This window comes from Sminthopsis crassicaudata, chromosome 1 (assembly GCF_048593235.1).
Source record: "Sminthopsis crassicaudata isolate SCR6 chromosome 1, ASM4859323v1, whole genome shotgun sequence".
NCBI lineage: Eukaryota > Metazoa > Chordata > Mammalia > Dasyuromorphia > Dasyuridae > Sminthopsis > Sminthopsis crassicaudata.
The window spans coordinates 666425737-666446549 of record NC_133617.1 but is presented as its reverse complement, the minus strand read 5'-3'; the positions used below and the strand labels follow the sequence as shown (position 1 = coordinate 666446549).

The 20813-nt window shown below is 36.6% G+C and overlaps 1 protein-coding gene across 1 annotated transcript in view; it reads left to right on the top strand.

Annotated features, from left to right (window-relative positions):
• LOC141551464 (zinc finger protein 445-like) overlaps window positions 1-14200 on the top strand; it is a 29664-nt gene extending 15464 nt beyond the window's left edge. The window contains exons 7-8 of the mRNA XM_074283145.1: window positions 6566-6758; window positions 12661-14200. Coding sequence (XP_074139246.1) covers window positions 6566-6758; window positions 12661-12800 — 333 coding nt within the window. The 3' untranslated portion in view covers window positions 12801-14200. The remainder of the gene's footprint in view (window positions 1-6565; window positions 6759-12660) is intronic.
• Window positions 14201-20813: the final 6613 nt, after the last annotated feature.

Sequence of the window (20813 nt, the reverse complement as noted above, 5' to 3'; positions counted from 1 at the left end):
TAGTAAGGACGATAGCGGACACCCTCGTTTTATACCTGATCTCATTGGGAAGTCTTCTAGTTATCCCCAGAGAATGCTGGCTCTCTCTTGGTTTATTTATTTTGTTTTAAAGAAAGGCTCCACTTATTTCTATGCTAGTGTTTTTAATAGAAACAGGTGGTGTAGTTTTTCAAAAGTTTTTTTTTTTTTGGATCTATTGATATAATGATATGATTTTTTTGTTTTCTAAAATCTCCTTGTTAGTATTTTCTTTAAATATTTGCATTAATATTCATTAGGAAAATCAGTTTATAGTTGTTTTTGATCTCTGTTTTAGATGTCATGAGAGGAATTTGGTAAGACTCTATTTTTCAAATAGTTATATTGTATTGGGATTAATTGTTCCTTAACTGTTGGTAGAATTCATTAGTTAATTCTGTCTTATTTCAGGGAGTTCAGGAAGGCTTGTTTATTTTCTTTTTTTTCTAGGAAAGGATTATTTAAGTCTTCTCTTTCCTCTTTTGTTATCTGGGCAATTTATATTTGTGTAAATGTCTATCCATTTCACTTAGATTGTAAAGTTTTCTGGCATATAATTGGGAGGAGTGACTCCTAATAATTGTTTTAATTTTGTTTTTATTGGTGGTATAGTCACACTTTAAATGTTTGATGCTGGTGATTTGACTTTCTTCTTTTAGATCAAATTAACTAATGGTTTTTTTTATATATTTTCATAAAACTAGTTCCTAATTTTATTAGTTCAGTGATTTTTTAGTTTACATTTAATTTTATCAATCTTTTTGATTTCCAGGATATCCATTTTCTGTTTAATTGGGAGTTTTTAATTTTTTTCCCATTTTTTTGAAGTTATATGTTCAATTCACTGATCTGTTCTTTTTCTCTTTTATTTATGTGTAAATTGAGATATAAATATCCTCTTACGTACTTTTTAAACTATATCCTACAAATTTTGGCATGTGCTTTCATTGTTGTTATTCTTTTTAATGAAAGTATTAATTGCGTCTATGATTTGTTTTCTGACCTAGTCATTTTTTAGATTTAGATTATTTAATTTCCAATTAATTTTAAATCTTTCCTTGGCCCTTTACTCAATATAATTGTTACTGCATTATAATCTGAAAAGAATTGAATATTTCTGCTCTCCTGAATTTGTTTTTGAGGTTTTTATGCTTTAATACATAATCAGATTTTATTGTTTTGTTTTTGTTTTGCGGAGGCAATTGGGATTAAATGACTTACCTAGGGTCACGCAGTTAGGAAGTATTGTGTCTGATACTGGATTTGAACTCAGGTCCTACTGACTGGACCTGTGCTCTATCCACTGCGCCATCTGCCCCTATAATCAGTTTTTGTAAAGATGTCATGTATCACTGAGAAAAGGTAAACTCTTTTCTATTCCCATTCAGTTTTTTCCAGAGGTCAATTATATTCAAATTTTCTAAATTTCTATTCACATCCTCAATTTCTTACTTATTTTATGGTTGGATTTATCTAGCCTAAGAGAGAAAAGTTGAAGTATCTCACTAGTCTTATTTCCTCCTGTAACTCATTTTATTTCTTTAAAATTATGGATGTTATACCAGTTGGTGCATATATGTTTTTATTGTCTATGATACCTTTGAACAATATGTGGTTTCCCTGCTTATCTTTTTTTTTTATGTTGATTTTTGCTTTTGATTTGTCTGAGATCATGTTTTTTTTTTTTGTTTGTTTTTACTTCAACTGAAACATAATAGATTTTCCTCTAGTCTCTTATTTTACCTGTGTATCTTTTTCTTTGAAGTGTTTCTTATAAACAATGTATTGTTGAATTTTGATTTTTAATCTGTTTTACTGTATGCTTCAATTTTATGGGTGAATTCATCCCACTCACTGTTATGATTACCGCCTATTTCCCTTCATCCTGTTGTTTCTGTTTACCCTTCTTTGTGTACCTCTTTTATGTGAGATTAATTTTCCCATTCTTCCTTTCCCCTTCTAATGCATCTCACTTTCTCAATCCTTCACTTTTTTTTTTTTGAGATTATTCCAACATAATCAATGTATACCCATGGCCTCTTCTATGTAGACTTCTAAATGGCCTTAATATGAATAAAGATCTTAGTAGTTACGTGTATCATCTTTCCAAAAATGAGTATAAATAACTTAACTTTACTCAATCCCTTATGCTTTTTTTTCATGTTTAACTCTTTGTTTCTCATGAGTCTTGTGTTTAGAAATCAAATATTCCTGTTCATCTCTGGTTCTTTTATCAAGAATATTTGAAAATCATCTAGTTCATTAAATGTCATTCTGCCCCCCCCCCAAGAATTGTATTCAATTTTGCAAATCATTCTTAGTTGTAATCCTATGTTCTTTGTCTTCTAAAACATCACATTCCAAGCCTCTGCTCCATAACATGGTAGTTGCTAAATTAAGTGTGATTCTGTCTTCATAAAATTTGAATGGTTTCTAGAATGGTGATCTAGAAGCTCTGGAATTTGGCTATAACTTCCTGGGAGTTTCCATGTTTGCATCTCTTTCAGGAAATGATCAATGGGTTCTTTCAATTTTTATTTTACCCTCTGGTTCTAGGATATTGGAGCAGTTTTCTCTTATAATTTCTTGATAGACTCTTTTTTTTTTTTTTTGATCATTATTTTCACAAAATTCTTAAACTATCTCTCCTGGATTTGGTTAGTTGCTTTTCTGATAAGTAATTTCAAATTGTCTTCTATTTTAAAATTCCTTTCCACTTAATTTTACTGTTTTTTTTTTTCCTATGTCTTATGGACTAATTAACTTCACTTGTTCTAATTTTTAAATAATTATTTTCTTCAGTGAGATTTTGTCCGTCTATTCCTATTTGAGCAGCTCTGTTTTTTCCTGAAGTATTTTTTGTGCTTCTTTTATAAATTTGTCTTTTCATAATTTTCTTACATTGCTCTCATCTCCTGCCCCTCATTTTTTCCCTCTACCACTTATTTAATTTTTAAAGTAATTTTTTTAACTCTTCCAGAAATTCTTTTTTGGCTTGTATATGATTCACATATTTTTTCCTTGAGGCTTTGCTTGTAGTTGTTTTTGGTATCATTGCTATTCCCAGAGTAGAAGTAGGGTTGGGGAACTAACCACTCTAAGCTTCAATGTTTTTCCCACTGCTGTTTTCAGAGCTAGTTCTTGGGTTTGGGAAGTTTTTGATACTTCCAAGGTGGTATGATTTGGGGAGAGGTGTGGTCACTGGTCCCCTGTCTGTGCTTTGGTCCTTACCCAAGAAGGGAGTTTGCAGCCTTAAATGATATTGCTTCTTAGGGTCCCTGATCCCTTGTAATCAAAAACAATAGTGTGCCTCCCTAACAGTGTTCCTTAGGCCCCCTGATCCCTCAAGACTGAAAGTTCTTCTCTCCACCCTGGAATTGTGACCTTTGAGAAAATGTGTATATAGGAAATGGAGTTGCAAAACAGTGCCTGGTCCTGAGCCCACTGCTAGCACAGGGGCTCCCTGTAATTTCTTTCTCATAATTGTCTGATCCTTTCACTATCTCTGGATTGAAAGCTCTTGAAGCTGCTGCTGCTTTGACCGTTGTTGCCTCAAGTTTCATGATTGATGCTGTCACTATGTAGTTTCTCAGATTTCTACCCCAGTGTGCCAGGTCTTCTGACCTGAGCTGGAAAAATATCTCATTTTTCATCGACTCTGCCTCTCCAGAATTCAATTTGAGGCATTATTTTAAAGTTGTCAACAATGTTGGGAGAGCTTAGCTATAGTGCTTCTATTCCACCTCTACATCCTCTACATCTTGACACAATGATTTTACCATTCAGTATTTCTTTTCATTTACCTCAGATTTGAAAGGTTTCAAACAAAAACATCCTTACAAATGAGTTTTTTTACTCTATCCCTGACCAGGAACTTGTCTTTCCTATATTTTAATAAGATTTCCTTATTATTGTACTTGGGTTTACAAATATTTGCCTCAGTAAGTATTCCCCAAACTCTTAAAATTTCTTTCTGACCTTTATTAGACATGATCTCTCCTGATAGCAACTATTGATACATATCAAATGTCAGTTATCATTGTCATTATTTCTTCAGAGGATGAGCAGCTATTTCAATTTTAGAGATTCCAGCTGTCTCCTGTTTACCCAGATCCAAATGTCCAATGTTCTTTTTTTCCTTTTCTTTTCTGTGGTACATTCTTCCTCCCTGCAATCTTCTGGTTAGAGGTCAGCATTCTCCTTTGCCTTTTCAGATATATTCTTCTTTTGTTTTCATATTGAAACCCTTGTTTTTTTCTCAACAACAACAAAAAAAGAACCTCAGGGAAAACTCCCTCCTCTGAGATAAGCAAGTTATTGGAAACATTACTCAAGCCCTTTTACTGTAGGAAAGACCAAATAATAATTACTTGTCTGTGGTTGTTCCAAATGGAATCCTGTCTTTAAAACATTCTTGCTATCCTTAACCTTGGAGAATTTATACTTAATAGCAAACCTATTGAAATAGAATCATAACAGATTAGAAAAAGTAAAAAATCAAAAAGATGAAATGGTATAAAGTATTGCCCTTAGGTTAAAAAATCAATTTGACTAATACATACTGAGACAGACATGGTTAAAAATGATGTTGTGTCTTCAACAAATGAGATGAACCAAATCAGTTCCAATAGAGCAGTAATGAACTGAACCAGCTACACCCAGCGAAAGAACTCTGGGAGATGACTATGAACCACTACATAGAATTACGAATCCCTCTATTTTTGTCCACCTCATTTTTGATTTCCTTCACAGGCTAAATGTACACTATTTCAAGTCCGATTCTTTTTGTACAGCAAAACAACTGTTTGGACATGTATACATGTATTTAATTTATACTTTAACATATTTAACATGCATTGGTCAACCTGCCATCTGGGGGGGGGGAGGAGGGAAAGTTTATCTCTTTAAGCCCTCTTTAAAAGCCTATCCTAGGCTGCTTCTTACTTTTTAATGTTTATTAGGTTGGGTTAAGGAGAAGAGCTATATATAATTAGTATGGGAGACTCAAATCAAAGGAATAAAGCTGAAGTTTGAGAAGATCTAATATAGAAAAATGATACTTTTTAAGTAGATAACGAAATAATGGCTGTTGGAACATGGAAGAACATATATATACACACACACATACACACATATGTATTTCATCTCCTTGACTAGCTTGTTTATCCTGCAAACCTTAACAAAGGGAAGATGGAATCTAGTTCATTTTTGTTGAGTTCTCTGTTAGGGTCTATGCTTATTTTACCTAAAGTTCATGCTACTTTACCTTAAGTATGATTGAATTTATAACACTATTTTTGTTTTGCATATTTGGGAATTTTCTTTCTTTTTTTTTTTTTTTTTTTCCTGAGGCTGGCGTTAAGTGACTTGCCCAGGGTCACACAGCTAGGAAGTGTTAAGTGTCTGAGACCAGAAATTTGGGAAATTTCAAAGGTTCTTTCCTCATTTTGAGTGCTTACTATAGTGTTCTGCATAATCATCTAATAAATATCTATTAATTGAACTTTTTTAAGAAACAAAATAGATGAATAGAACAATTTAAAATGAAGCAGTTTTTCATTATTTTAAAAAGGAATTGTAATATTAGGTATTAGAGGGGGAATTTTATTCTTATTCCTCTTGTACTCAGGCCATTGAAACCTTTCCATTTACAGTTCTCAGGAAGATAGGACTGAGTCAGAGATTTGAAATGGTAGATTCCCCAAAATCACACTTTTCCTTTCACTAATGAAAATATATAAACTCCAAAGTAGGTAAACTGAATTAGAAGCCATAATGCTATCATTCTACATTCTGTTGAAATCCAAGTTAGTACAAAATGGACCTAGTTTAATGAGTAAATATTATGGAGTAGGGTAGGAGGTATTACTTCTAGGACTGCTTCCAAGGGGCAGTAGGGAAGAGGGAATAGTTCAAGCATTGCAAGAACACAGGGCAGTAAGGGGTGGCCTGCAGATTGTGTGAAGAGGCTAACATTGGGTTGTGGGCAGCTCTAAATACTCAGTGGGGCCACTGTATTATCCTGAAAACAGTGGAGAGCTATAGAGAGAGATATTCCTAAACACATTGCTTCCTGACTTACTCTTCATTTATATGGCACTTAGAGGCTTTCTTTGAAACAGAATATTAAAGTTTAGGGGAGATGACTTAGCTAATGTCACAGTTGTATAAAACTGAGATTCAGATTAGAATCTGCTGATTCAGAGACTTCCCTCCCAATGTCAGAGCAGAAATGGCATTCAGAAACATCTTTTCTGATGATAAAAACAGGCCCTCCATTTCACTGGAAGTCAGCAGCCTTCATGCCCCTACCCCTGGGGGCTTCAGGAATTCTGACCCCTCCTTTTCTGGCTCAATGTCCTAGCCAGAGAAGCTGAGAGCAGGAAAGCAAAGCTGGCTGGAAGTTGTGAGGTTCCTTTCCCTCATACTGAATGCTGGAGGATGCCTTGATTGCTCTGGAGGGGATGGTGAGGTGAAGGATGTAGAAGAAAATCATTTTGTAAACCTTAAAGAGTTAGGGACTGACTTTGTGATCTCTTTGCTATAGGAAGTTCCCAGATGGCGAAACTCCTTGCGCCAGGACCGGCTGGCAGCTTCCCTGCAATTTATGGCCTTAGAGACTTGCCTGGAGAATCCATGGCCCTGCAGCACCTGGATGGCCCAGTGGGTAGACTGCTGGACCCGGAATTACCGAGACCGGACTTCAAATCGTTCCACAGAACATAGGCACATGGCTCTGGGCAAGTCACATACCTCATTTTCCTTGATGGTGAAATGGGAATAATAACAGCATCTACCTTCCAGGATTAGATTAGAGTATTAGATGCGTTCATATTTGTGAAGAATTTTGGTTTATAAGGCCAACTCTCTAGGACACTACTCTTTCAATTAAGCTTTAAAAATACTGTAGCAAAGACTCTGATTCCATTTCTGTAGTTTAAAGATCAAGAAGCAGCCTAGGATAGGCTTTTAAAGAGGGCTTTTAGAGATCTTTAAATGCAAAATAGAAGACTTTAGTTTTGATTTTGGAGGCCTTATAGAGCTGGAGCTCAGTGAGCAATGGGTTGACATGATCACATCTACTTTTTAGAAAAATCACCTTAGCAGCTAAGTGGTGCAAGAATAGAGTGCCAGCTAAGGAGTCAGGAGTTTATAAGTTCAAATTTGACCTCAGATACTTACTAGCTATATGACTCTGGGCAAGTCACTTACCCAGTTTACCTCAGTTGTCTCATCTGTAAAATGAGTTTGAGAAGAAAATGTCAAACCATTCAGATATCTTGGCTAAAAACAACAAATCTTAAATGGGATTGTGAGCAGTCAGACATGGCTAATCTACAAGACATAAGTGAGTGAGAGAGCAGTTAGAAGGCCTTCTACTAGTAGTCTAGGTGAGAGATGATGAAGGCTTGAATGGTGCTGTATGAATGGAGAGGAGATGCATTTGAGAGATGTTGTGAAAGTAGACAAGACAAGATTTGGTAATGGATTAAATATGCGGGGTCAGAGGAGTCAGGGTTATACAGAGATAATGGACCTGATTGATCTGGAGGATAATAGGATCTTGGACAATAAAAGAGAAGTTTAGAAGGAAGGAAGGGTTTGTTTTAATAACATTGAGTTTGAAGTGCTTTGGGGCAATGGTGTGCTAGTAAATGTTTGGCTCTGATTTGTAGCTTTTGCTGTTTTCTGAGTTGCAAATTCTCACACAGAAAATTTAACAATTGGCTCCTGAAGCCAGTTTGAGCTGGCTCCAGCACAATTCAATTTTAGATGTTCAAGAGGCAATTGGGGGTGTATACATGTAGCTTAGCAGAGAAATGAGGGATATAGTGATTATCTGCAAAGAGATAATGATAATTCAACCCACGGAAGCAGATGAAACCACCAAATGAAATAGTATAGGGTAAGAAGGAGGAGACTTTGGCCAGAATGTTAGTGACATCTACTGTTAAAGAGCATGGCATAGATGAGGAACCAGCAAAGGAAACTGAGAGAGGGTTAGGACAGATAGGAAAAGAATTAGGAGGAATCAGTGTCACAATCCTAAAGGGAAGAGGATATCCTGAAGGAGATGGTGATTGACAGTGTAAAAAAAAAAAAAAAGATCAAAAGATCAGGGACCCTAAGAAGCAATATCATTTAGGGCTATTACCTGGAGGTCCAAGAGTTTCTTTAGAGAGGTTCCTGCACTTAGAGGAGGCATGGGTTGTAAGTGGTTTAGCTAGGAAGGGAAAGATAAATATGGGATGATATTACAGAGGCTGGAGGACCAAGTGAGGAATATTTAAAAACGGGGAAGACCTAGGCAGCTAGGATGCAACCAATCGAGAGGGAAAGATTAAAGATAAGATACCAGAGGTGATATTGGGGGCAATCTGCTGGAGAAGATGGGACAGGCTGGAATCAAGGGTATATAGAAGGAATGGCTTGAACAAGAAAAAAGACTGCCTCATTCATTGTTTGAGGAGGAGACCTTAGTGAAGGAAGTTGTCTGAATAATGTTCATCCTTTGTTGTTTGTCCTTTGAGGGGATGCCCTGATGTGCAAGTGAATGGAATTGAAGTGAGGGAGGGCTGGCCAAGGACTTGCCTCACTTTCCCCTCTAGAGCCATCAGAGTCCAGTGGCCAGGTATAAATTAGGATAACTGGGGATGGCCCTGGATGCAGTGGAAGACCTTGGCTAAAGTCTTCAACAGGTCTCAGTTTGACTAATTATCCATTCGGTGATTAAGACTAGGTCGTAATTGAGCCAAAGAATATCCTCTTTCACCTAATCCAAAAAAATCTGAATGAATGAATGAATAAATGATTGCATCTGAGAGAGGAAGACCCTTAGAGTTTCTGGCCAAAGCAAAAATGACTGGTATTTACATTCAAGCTGAGTTAATTGGAACCCAAACAATGAGCAAATAGGGCTTGGTCTAGGACCTATTGGTAGTCAACTAGAATCAGATTGATTTTGGTTTAAGGCCTGGTCCTTAAGAAAGAAATCTAACCAGTAAACCTCAAGGTATCTTGGGAGGGTTTAAAGCTACAAAAGAGAAAAAAAAAAGTACTTTTAAGAGCAAATGTAGTTAAGGTTGAAATAACCTATCTGGACAGAGAGGGAAGGAAGAAGGCAAAGAGGGGACAAAAAGGAAGGAAGGGTCTTCCAATTGATCAATTCCAGGCCAGCTTTACTCACGGAAGTTGCTGTTTGTCCTTTGTTCTTGAAAAAGGACCATGACATCAGGGAGGTGACTCAGTGACACCCCAAGTGAATTGGATTTTCAAAGAGGACCAATGACCTCATGAGCTTGATGTCTTGATTTGGACATGAATTGGGTTTGGGTGGGCAGAGCTTCTCAAAGCCATCAGCCTCTCTTCACAGTCATTGGAAGCCAGTGGTAAGATAAAGGTCAAAGTGATTGACAATGGCCCAAGTTGCAGTGAGTGACTGTGGCTTTTCAGATGAAGAAGGAGGTATGGGGAGAGCCTTGGTGAATGACCTCCATTTTTATTTTTATTATTATTATTATTTTTTTTTTTTAGTGAAATATGAGGCAGTTGGGAGAATGTAGGGAAGAGGTGCTGTGGGAGACTTTGAGGAGAGATAAGGTTTAGAATAGCTGCTATGGAGAAGAGGGATAGTAAATTGTTTGAGAGAAAAAGAATGTTTGCCTTGTTGAAATGAGGACCTAATTGAGATTAGACAACAAATTTATATTTATAAGTTCAATCAACCTGGTTTCATGATTTTCTTTAGATCCCATCGGTAGCACATGAAAAAGAGAGAAAGGGAGTATATAGGAGAAAGTCAAGGTTAAACTTTGGCAAACTTTGATAAGTGATAGGACTAGGGGTGGAGGAATTCAAGAGCAGAAGATAGTGTATCTAGAGTTGAATTGGAGTTAATAGCCAAGGAAAGAACAAAAGAATTGGAGTCACAGATATAATAAAGAATAGGGCTAGGGATTTCAAGACATAGGTGAATTGATGAAAATTTAAAATGTTTTAAAAGGAATTTTTTTAAAAAAAGGATTTTTTGGAGTTCATAAATATGGAATGTGGAAGTGGAAGATTTGTGATATGTAATTGTGGTTCATGGTAATTTTGGAATTGAGATGTTAAGGAAGAATATACACATACACATATATATTCCCTACTGTGAAGGAAGGAGATGGGAAGGAGAGACAGACCATGAGGCAGGCACTGATCTCATTAAATGTTCTGAGGGAGGGGGGTTCTATTGAAAGCAGCCACCAGAGTCTGAATTAGGTAATAAATTTGTTTATCTTGAATCTCAAAGAAGGAAAGGTTATGTAGTGGTAGAGGAATAGTTTGGAAGTAGTAAGGGAGAACAAGGAGTTTTTTAACTTCCCAGTCTCGACCAGTGAGTTAGGAGGTATTAAAAAAAATATCTGCCAGTACTAGAAAGGTGATTAGGGAAGTAATGTTACCAGGAAGAAGCTGGATATGGGAGAAGAAAGATAGGAAGAGATTTAACGCGAAGGAATATTTGTTAATTATGGAGCAGGCATTCCAGAGAGAACAAAATAAAGTTCCTTTGGGAATGCATGATTGAAGATGGCAGAAGGAAGAGCAGATCTTTATTAGAGCAACATAGTTACTAGGAGTTTGGGTACTGTAATTTTAAAAATTTAAATTTCATTCAGTAAGTTAACTCTGCTTTTGAAGAGTTCAGGGAGTCTTCTATAGCATTATAAATCTAGAATTAGAAAGGACCTCAGAGGCCATCTAGTCCAATCCCTTCATTTTTCACTGATGAGGAAACTGAAGTCCAGGGAGATTATTGTTTCCCCAAGGTGATATGAGAGGTAGTTATCAGAATAGGGTTAAGCCTAAATCTCTGAAGAGAAATCAAATGTTCTTTCCATTGTGATTTTTCTCATCCTCAAGGTCATATTTGGAAGTTAGTTGCATATTGAATTAAAATTGTCATATTTGGACTATAGAGACTGGGAAATCTTAATGGGAGCCACACACACACACAAAATTAGGTGGTGTCATCTTGGTTGCCCATAACCAAATTTCATTCAAGACTTTTTTTTTTTTTTTTTTTTTTTTTTTTTTGTGACCCATTTATTGACCTCCTACATGCAAGGCTTTGTGCAAAACTCCTTGATAGATACAAAAATAAATAAAACATAATAAAATAGTGCTGTCTTTAAAAGTGCAAGGAGGGAAACAAGACAGATTTACAGATAGGCATAAAAGGTGACAGTTTAATTAATTTCAGAAGAGAAATATTAAAAAGGTTCTGTGGTATAAAGAGAAAGAAAAATCACACCTAAATTGGAAGATTAAGGAAGGTATTCTAGATGAGATAACATTTGAGCTAAGTTTTGAAGAACAGAAGAGATTTCAACAGGTCAAGATGGAGAGAGGGACAGTAAAAAAAATTAATTTTAGAAAGAACATTCAAACTAAGGCATGAAGAGAAGGAAGAACATAGCACATTCAACAAGAATCCAGTTGAAGTAGAACAAAGCATATATAGGGAAATAGTAGGAAAGAAAACTAGAAAGGTAGGTAAGTGCCAGATAATAAAGTGGAACTTGAATCCCAGCAAGAGGAAATTGAACTTTATTCTATAGTCAGTCAAGAACCATTGATACTTTATTGGTTCACATGACACAGAAACATGCTTAACATGATTGTACATGTATGACCTATGTTGGAATGCTTATTGTCTTTTTTTTCCCCCCTGAGGCTGGGGTTAAGTGACTTGCCCACAGTCACACAGCTAGGAAGTGTTAAGTGTCTGAGACCAAATTTGAACTCAGGTCCTCCTGAATTCAAGGCTGCTGCTCTATCCATTGCGCCACCTAGCTGCCCCCGCAATGCTTATTGTCTTGAAGAGGGTAAGGAGGAGATGAAGGGAGGGAAAAGAATTTGGAACTCAAAATCTTACAAAGATGAATGTTGAAAACTATATTCACATGTAATTACAAAATACTATGAAGTGCAAATTTTTTTTTTTAATCAGAAAAGAAACATAGTTAATCTATAAATTAGGAAGAGTAACTTGGTTTATAGCTATGATGTAGGAGAGAGACCAGAAGTAGAGAGACCAGTTAGATTACTTTAGTAATTCAGATGAGAAGTAATAATAATGTTAATAATTTGGAAGGTGGCAATAACAAAGTGAAAAGAGAGATTTGGAGTTAGAGGATTTGTTGTGTTTAGATGTTGACTTTGCCTCTTTTTACCTGGGTGACTTTCTAGCCCTGCATTTCCTCTTCTGTAAAATGAGGGTATAGGACTGCAAGACCTCTTAAGGTCTTTTCTAATTCTAAATGCATGTTTATGAGGGTAGTAGCAAAGCTACTTTCAGATTTTGCCCTTTCTGGACTTTGTCCAATTCCAAGCTTGTTAACAGTGTGTGAGACTTTTGAGTGCTTACAGCCTTTTGAGAAAAGCTTGAAAAATAGCTGAGTAGATACTGGAAACAAAGAACTTGTCCCTGGGGCTACAGATTATCTCTAGCGAGGTCATAATTAATGCAACTTTAAGTAATGTAAAATTTGATTTAGTATGAATTATAAAATGATAGCAGGTTGCAGTTAATGTGAGCTAAAATTCAATTAATGCCAATAAGGTTTTAACAGTCTTCAATCTGTACTTGCTTATCTGCAGGTGTGCGTGTTACGTGCTGCTGTGTACCATATTATCCAAGTTGCTTTAAAAAAAATCCTTTGGCAAAATGGGCAAAAGGAAGACTCCTTCGCATGGAAACACTGCCGATGCTAAAAAGAAGAGATTTGCTATTACATTAGAACAAAAATTTGCTGTTATTGTGAAGCATCATCATAGTAATTCTAAAATACTATGAGATGTCAGAATGCTTCAATTTATGGAATATTAGATAACACAAAGGCTTTTTGTGGTGTGTAAACTACTATTAAGAAATATTAGTTATAGTGATAGAAATAGAGAGTGTTTTCATTGTAAAAATTGAAAATTGTAATGAATTAGTAGTTATGGTGATAGAAATGGAGAGTCTTTTCATTGTAAAAATTGAAAATTGTAATGAATTAGTAAAACATCTATTCAAACAAAAACTTAAAGTTTATATAGAGCAGTAAAAGAAAATGGAAACCATTTGGGTAATGAAAATTTAACTGCAAATATTGGTGTTATAAAGAAAATAATTTTAAAAGGTAGATATACTAATCAACAAATTCTTAATGAGCATGAAACAGACTTTTTTTTCTGGAAAAAAATGGCTTCCAGAATTTATATTTCTAACAAAGAAAAATTTCAATCAGGATTCAAAGTGTCTAAGGATTGCCTATTGGCATAAAATTTTTTATTTTATTGGCATAAAAATTATGCAGAAGGGGATTTTAAATTAAAACCAATACTAATTTATCAGTCTTGAAATCTTTGAGCATTGAGAGGTTATAATATTGATTGCTTTTGGATCTTTGGCAGTTGAGTAAGAGTAGGTGATTAAAGTTGTTTTTGAAGACTGATTTTCAAGTTAGTTTAGCTCAGTTGTTGAAAGATATTTCAAGAACAATAATACTGCATGTAAAACATTATTAATTTTAGATAGTATCCTACATCATCTAACTATACTTGGTTCATTAGATGTGAATGTGAACGTATAAATTTAATAATGTGTGGATAAAGTTCTCTGTATCTATCAGCATATGTACAAAAATTAAAAAAAAGAAGAGAAGACATTATATTCTGTGCTTCTGTAGAATCCAAAATACTGCATTTTGTGATTATCTTCCATTTGTGAGGTAGGCTTTTGCTTTGCTATAAATCATACAATATGGGGGAATTGAAATGATGATCAGTAATTTCAGGAAAGTTACATAAAACAACTTGTATAAAATGTTCTGAGGAGTAATGGTACAACTTGATCACAGTATGTTCTGGGAAATATCACAAGATATTTTATATATTTTGTGATTTTTTTTTGTAGTAACCGTGGGATGTACCAGGATATTTTTGAAATCACTACAAGATTTGTAAAAAACTGATCAATTAGTGAGAACACCCATGTTACTCAAGATTATATAAGTTGATTGATTCCTCATTATTGATTATATGAAATCTTTGTTAACTGTCAAATGCTGTCTTTGTGCCTACTGAAGAACCTTGGACCCAATTTGTTGTGCAACTGTTAGCCTTGCTAATAAACAGAATTGCTTAGAAATTCAAATCTTTGTTTCCTCAATTTCTGTTGCAATGCTGCTAAAATAGTTAAAATGACAATAAATTTGACATTTTCATCATATCATCAGTGTAGTACAATATTGTGGTATGTATGGTATTCCATAATTATTTCTAAGATTTTGGTTTCTCTACTACTTTGTAATAAATCTGAATCAGAAATACATCTTTTTTATCCTCTGGTATTGTTAACAAAAAGATTAAAAACTTTGAGCTGGAACCAATTACCATATTTTAAATATATATCTATATACATATATATCTATATACATATATATGTATATCTATATACAGCATTGTTTATTTATTTAGGTTTTTAAAAGATTTTTTAAAATTTAATTTTTATTTATTTTTTCTTTTTATTTTTTTTTGATCCTTGCAAAACTTTGTTCCAAAATTTCCCCTCCTTCCCCCACCACTTTTCCTGGATGGCAAGTAGTCCAATACAAAATTTATGTTAAATCCAACATATCTATACATATTTATAGAGTTATCAGATCTAGAAAGAAACAAAAAAACCTGAGAAAGAAAACAAAAAATGCAAGCAAACAACAAAAAGAAAGAGTGAAAATGCTATGTTGTGAACCCCATTAAGTTCCCACAATCCTCTCTCTTGGTATAGATGGCTGTCTTCATCACGGAACAATTATAACTGGCATCAATCATCTCATTTATATTTATATATTGTAATATATATGTATATATATATTATATTGAAGAGAGCTGGGTACATCAGAATTGATCATCATAATCTTTTTGTTGCAATGTTTAATGATCTCCTGGTTCTGCTCATTTCACTTAGTATCACTAAGTCTCTGCAGGCCTTTCTGAATTCCATAATATTCATATACCACAACTTATTCAGCCATTCTCCAATTGATGGGCATCCACTCAGTTTCCAGTTTCTGGCCACTACAAAGAGGCTGCTACAAACATTCTTGCACACACAGGTCCCTTTCTCTTCTTTAAGATCTCTTTGGGATATAAGCCCAGTAGAAACACTGCTGGGTCAAAGGGTATGTACAGTTTGATAACTTTTTGAACATAGTTCCAAACTGATCTCCAGAATGGCTGGATCCATTCACAACTCCACAAACAAGGTATCAGTGTCCCAGTTTTCCCACATCCTCTACAACATTTGTCATTATCTTTTCCTGTCATCTTAGCCAATCTGACAGGTGTGTAGTGGTATCTCAGAGCTATCTTAATTTGCATTTCTTTGATCAATATTGATTTTGAGCACCTTTTCTTATGATTAGAAATAGTTTCAATTAAATATATTTCTTATAGATTTAAATAAAACAATTTATTATTTATATAAAACAGGACCTAAATATGCTTTTATTTGCAAAATCTTTATGAAATGGAGAAACTTAGTATGGAACCTCAGTACTTAGTATCTTGAGTTTCAATGCTGTTTGGATAAGTGGTCCTTTTTTCTTTTTTTTGACTTGTGGTCTAACATGCAGAAATACAAAATCAGCCAGTGGATTAATTGGACAGTCACTATAAAATAGAGTGAAGTCTTTCACAGAGGAGACAGTTCCATATCAGGAAGTATGGTTGAAAGAAAAAAACCTGAGAAAAAGCCAGGTGATTATATTATCTTACTCTTTACTCTTCTTAATTCTTTATGCAATATTGTCAAGATTTTTAACAAAAATAGTGGCAGATCCATATTACTGAGCATATAGGCTGGTTACTTGTGAGTAATAGTTCTAAATTCCTCCTGCTCCCCAACTTAGGGTTAACTTCTAGAATTCTGAACGAGACGTGGTCAGTGCCTTTGGGATACCTAACCTGTTCATCCAGTAAGAGTTTGGATAATGAACCCAGAGGAAGTACTATAGATTGTTTTTGTCTTCAAGTTAAAGACATTCTTTACTTGAGTTATTTTGGAACTAGAACTTCCACGAGGCAAGGACTCAGGTCATGGCCCACCTCCACAGAAATTGGGGCCTTTGATCAGAGAATAAGTTTTTTGCAACGACCTTGCTGTATCTGATTAGTTATTATTTTTGCTTAAATTAATTTGCATGCCAATTGGAGAGGCTTATGGGAGTGAAATGTGATTGGTGGTCTCAAATTTCACATCTAAATTCCCCCCACAACCCCTACCCCCTTGTGGGATAAAGTCTTTAGAATAGAGCTTTGGGAGGCACAGATTCCCCATAAGGTATTAAATGAGAGTTAAAAGGACTTTTATTTTTAAAAAATTAAAAAATATTTTCAGTAGTATTTTATTTTTCTAAATACATGTAAAGGTAATTTTTGACATTAAGTTTTTGAAAGACTTTGTGTTCCAAAATTTTCTTCCTCCTTCCCAAAACAGCAAGCAATCTGATATAGGTTAAATATGTGTAATCCTAAAAGGAATTTTCTTAAGTCAAATAGTTGTCTGGGATTTAATGTTCTGGGGTGGTTATCCACATTATTTCTGGTATCCAGAATGCAAATCAGAGTCTGAGTTTCTAGAGAAATTTCCGAGTGTAATTAATGGACCCCTTGGATAATGTTCTGAGGTTTGAAGGGTCCTAAATTCTTCAGCTGGGTTCTTTATTTCTTGTTATGATGGATGCCTCATCTCCCCAAGTGTGGCAGAGTGGGCCCCAGGAGTATGCTTTGGTGGAGAACAATTGGCCTTCTGCCTCAGGGTGTAGTAGGGATGTTAGGAGTATCTCAACTGACCTCCCATCTCTGGGGAGTCCACAAAGTAGAATCCTCATGGGGGTTGTGATCCAAGCTTCCACTGGGGCGGCTGCCACCAGGGCCTCTAGAGTAGCAAGCCCAACAATTTGTTCAATTAAGTTCTCATTGAATTGGACCCTTGAATGGGTGATTTATAGAGAGGCCTAGGCCTGTTTCCTGGAGTGAGGGAATCTAAAATCAGCAAGACAAAAACTGTGAGCCCTACACGTTTGAGATAAGAACACTGCAAAAAATAAAAGAAGAAAGAAACTCAAGGGAACGTCAAGATCAATGTTCTCAATGGCAAAGACAAAGGCAGCTATAACCACCACTGCATGGACGAGGCCTGGGAGGCCCTTGGCTACATTGTTTGGTCCTACTATAGTATACCATGAGAAAAGAATTTCACTGTGTTTTTTAGACACTTTCTCAGACGTGAACAGGTTCAATGGCAGGGAATAGTTGGGGAAACCTTAAGTTGTTGGGCAACTCAAATTGGCAGGTCAAGTTAACAGAATCAAATTCTGAGCATCAGGAGAGAGAGAACTGGGGACTTCAGTTCGGAATCTTTTAGAAGGCCACAAGAAGGTTGGGCAGCATATGAAAAAACAGGTATCCAAAGACACAACAATCTGCCAGACCAAGGTACTTACTGTGAGGCACAGGAAACCGAGTCATACATAGCCTTAAAGTGGGATGAGTTGAGACAGCACTGGAGGCAGAGGGGTGATGTCCAGACATTTCCCAGAGGGGAGGGCAAACTGGAGTTTATTGCAAGAAGTCTTATGGCCACTTGCTGCTAAGTCATTAAGAAGATATGAGTTTTGAACAGAAACGTTGTGGGGGGAAAGCAGAGAAGGAGGTCATGCACACACTGAAGGAGGGCAGAATCCTTAAAATCTAACAAGGAAAGATAGTGTCGCAGGCCTGGGAGAAGTAGGATAGAAAGGATGTTCTGAGAAAGGATGAACTGGCTTTTGGGAGCAATGGGGACTGAGAAAAGGGCAGTACAGATGTAGGGTGATTACCATGAAGTGAGTAGCCCAAGGAGGGACAAGGTTAAGCAGAGTGTGAGGGCTTGGGATGACTGGTGCTTGGGGCTATCACAATAGCATTAACTTCCCAGAAATCATAAATGAGTCACCAACTAGGTCTATCAGACTTGTGGACTTATGGGAGAAGCACAGGGGATAAGGTGGCTTCTGGACAAGTAGACATTGATAAGGGGCCAAACTCTTTCAATGGCTTCAGTGATAAATGGATAGTGATGTACTGAAGGTAAGGATTTAGATGGCTACAAATGCACAACAATAGATGAAACTACTGTCCTAGCCAATATTAGCAGCGTCCGGAGCCCACCGAAGGGGATTTGATCAAGACTGAATGGTCAGAAGGGAAATGGAAAGACTTAAGGGAGGGGGACATTCTTAGTAGAGGCAAAGTACTAGGGATAAGAGACATGAAGGAAGAGTCCCTTTGGTATCAAAAGAAACGGTGGCCTGAAATTTACAGAGCAAATTGTGCCCCAGTGATTGACTAGGAACCTCAGGAAATAGGATTAAAGGATTAAAAAAGGGAAGAAGCTCAAAGACTCTTCCTGCTAGCAATCCCCACAACTGAGATAGACTAAGGGCTCCTGGGGAAGGGAAGGGGGAAGGCAGAGGGGTTTAAAATTGAATGTGTGATTCCATTGTCAACAAGGACGGACAGTTCCTGCCCCTCTGTGAGCAGTGAGACGTCCCAACAGGAGTCATAAGGAGAACGACATGGTTTGAATGTCCCCCTTTTTGTGTCACTCCTCCCTGGAGTCATGTTATGTTGAGTGAGCCTGTCATGAAACAGGGAGAAAGATTCCCTGGGGTCCTGCTTGGTATCTTGGACCTTTGTTAAATCACTGGGTGTGGCTTGCAGGAGCTTGTCACCCATTAATTTGGACAAGTGGGTAATGCTCTTGATTTTGACGCTCTGTATCCCAGTTCATCTTAAGATTCTTCTCTGGCTCTTTCCAGTCAACTTTTCTGGCACTAGTTCTTAGTTCCTCTTTCTGGACCGTAGGAACCATGAATTGATACAAATTTTGATACCCTGTCTGTATGAATTTAAGACGAGTCAGAATGCTCGGCAAAGCCTATGAGATTCTTCCTTGGGGTTGGCTTGGAGTTCCTCATGCTTCCAGGCCTTGAAACCATAGGTTGTGAATAAGTTAGTATCTTCAGGACAACTCTGATCTGCAGCTTGAAGGGGGACATGGAAACTAGGGAATGGGCAGAGTATTTTGGCACGGGTGGTTATATTTTTGGTAGTGGGCTAATAGGGAGAGATTTTTTTCAAACATTCTAATCCATTTCCTTATTGATTCCAGTTCTGATTTATATTTTTTTCGCTTCTGAAATTTGTTGAAATAATCCCATTTAAGAGTCTGAGATTACTTATTCATCCATTTTTGCCTCAAATATCCTAGTTTGGTATTATTAAAACTAACCTAACAGGGCCAGGAGAATTTTGGGTCAAATTTAGTGAAAGCCGCCCAAGTCTGGCAATATGGGGGACAGTCCAACTGTATTTCTTATATAATTTAAAGACCCTATCTCTTGGGGGTGGACTAACAAAGCTTCAGAATGTGCTTGTCCCATCTCTCAATTTTCACACAGATAATGATACCATTTCAATATCACTTAAATCACAAATACAAGTGTTTCGCTAAGATGATTTCAGCCACAACTCTAATAAAGCACGTAATTACAATCCTAACTTTACCGGTTTAGCAGAGCCTCACAATTTGAGGTATGCAGCTTAAGAGGTATGCAGAGGGACCGATTAACAGAGGTATGTAATTTAAGAAAGGATATCCTTATCAAAGTGATCCAAGACAAATCTGGTCACTGCTCACAAAGAATAGTGAGCTCAACAAGGGCGGCAACAAGAAGGGCAGGGGACTCGCCAGGCGCAGGGGTTAAACTTTAAAGAAATCTCTGGTAGTGTCTCTTGTCACTCCTGCTGGTACTGGAGAGTCCACTGGGCCAGCCTCTAACCTGTGGATGGTCAGATCTGAACAGAGCAGGCTGGAGACAGGAAGGATAGGAATCAAACAGAAGTTTAAATTTGAAGTGAGGGAAACAGCTTGCAAGGAAGTCGTCCTTTCCCAGAAGAGGGGCTTACCTCGCTTAGTCGGGGTAAGATTTTATAGCACAAAAATCACAACTGGCTGGACCACAAGACTCAAGACTTCTTGAGTCTTGAATAAACAGTCTCTAAGTAGTTAGGGTACTACTGTGTGGGATGGCTGTTAGGGCTGCAGCTCTAACTCAAAATGACTACTCAGAGATTTCTCAAAGTGAAGAACAGAAGCTTTATTAGAGTTTTTCTAGAAGCCAGCAGTCCGCTCACTGGAGTCTCAGAGAGAGGAGAGCCAATTGTACAAAGGCCAAGAGATGACTTGGTCATGTGGTCAAAAACCACAGGAGCCTGTGACCCCCTCCCCTCACCTGGTTAATTTTTGTAGCCTGCTTGGACGGAAGTAGCTGAGGTTTGCTAAATTCTAGTCAAGCCAATATAGTTGACTTATTGCAGGTGTGTTTGCCTAAGTTTATGGGGGTGAGTTTGTTGTGTTTGCAAATGCTTGCAGGTGTGTTTGAGCTAGTATGAGTACTTTATTGTAAGGTTTGTACAAAGAATTTCATTTTTCCCAGACTCATCAGACCTTCATAAACTAAAATTTAGATTATAGGTTCAATCTACCTTAGTTAATGATTTTATGAGAAACCACATAATTCCTCCCAATAAGGAGATTTTAGAGGTAAGTAATTGATTAAGCCAGAGGGTTTAAAAGGTAACCAAGGACTTAGTTTACCTCAGGCTTCCTCAATCAACAAATAGAGATAGTCAGTTTGGAGACTTCTTGAATATCTCCAGGC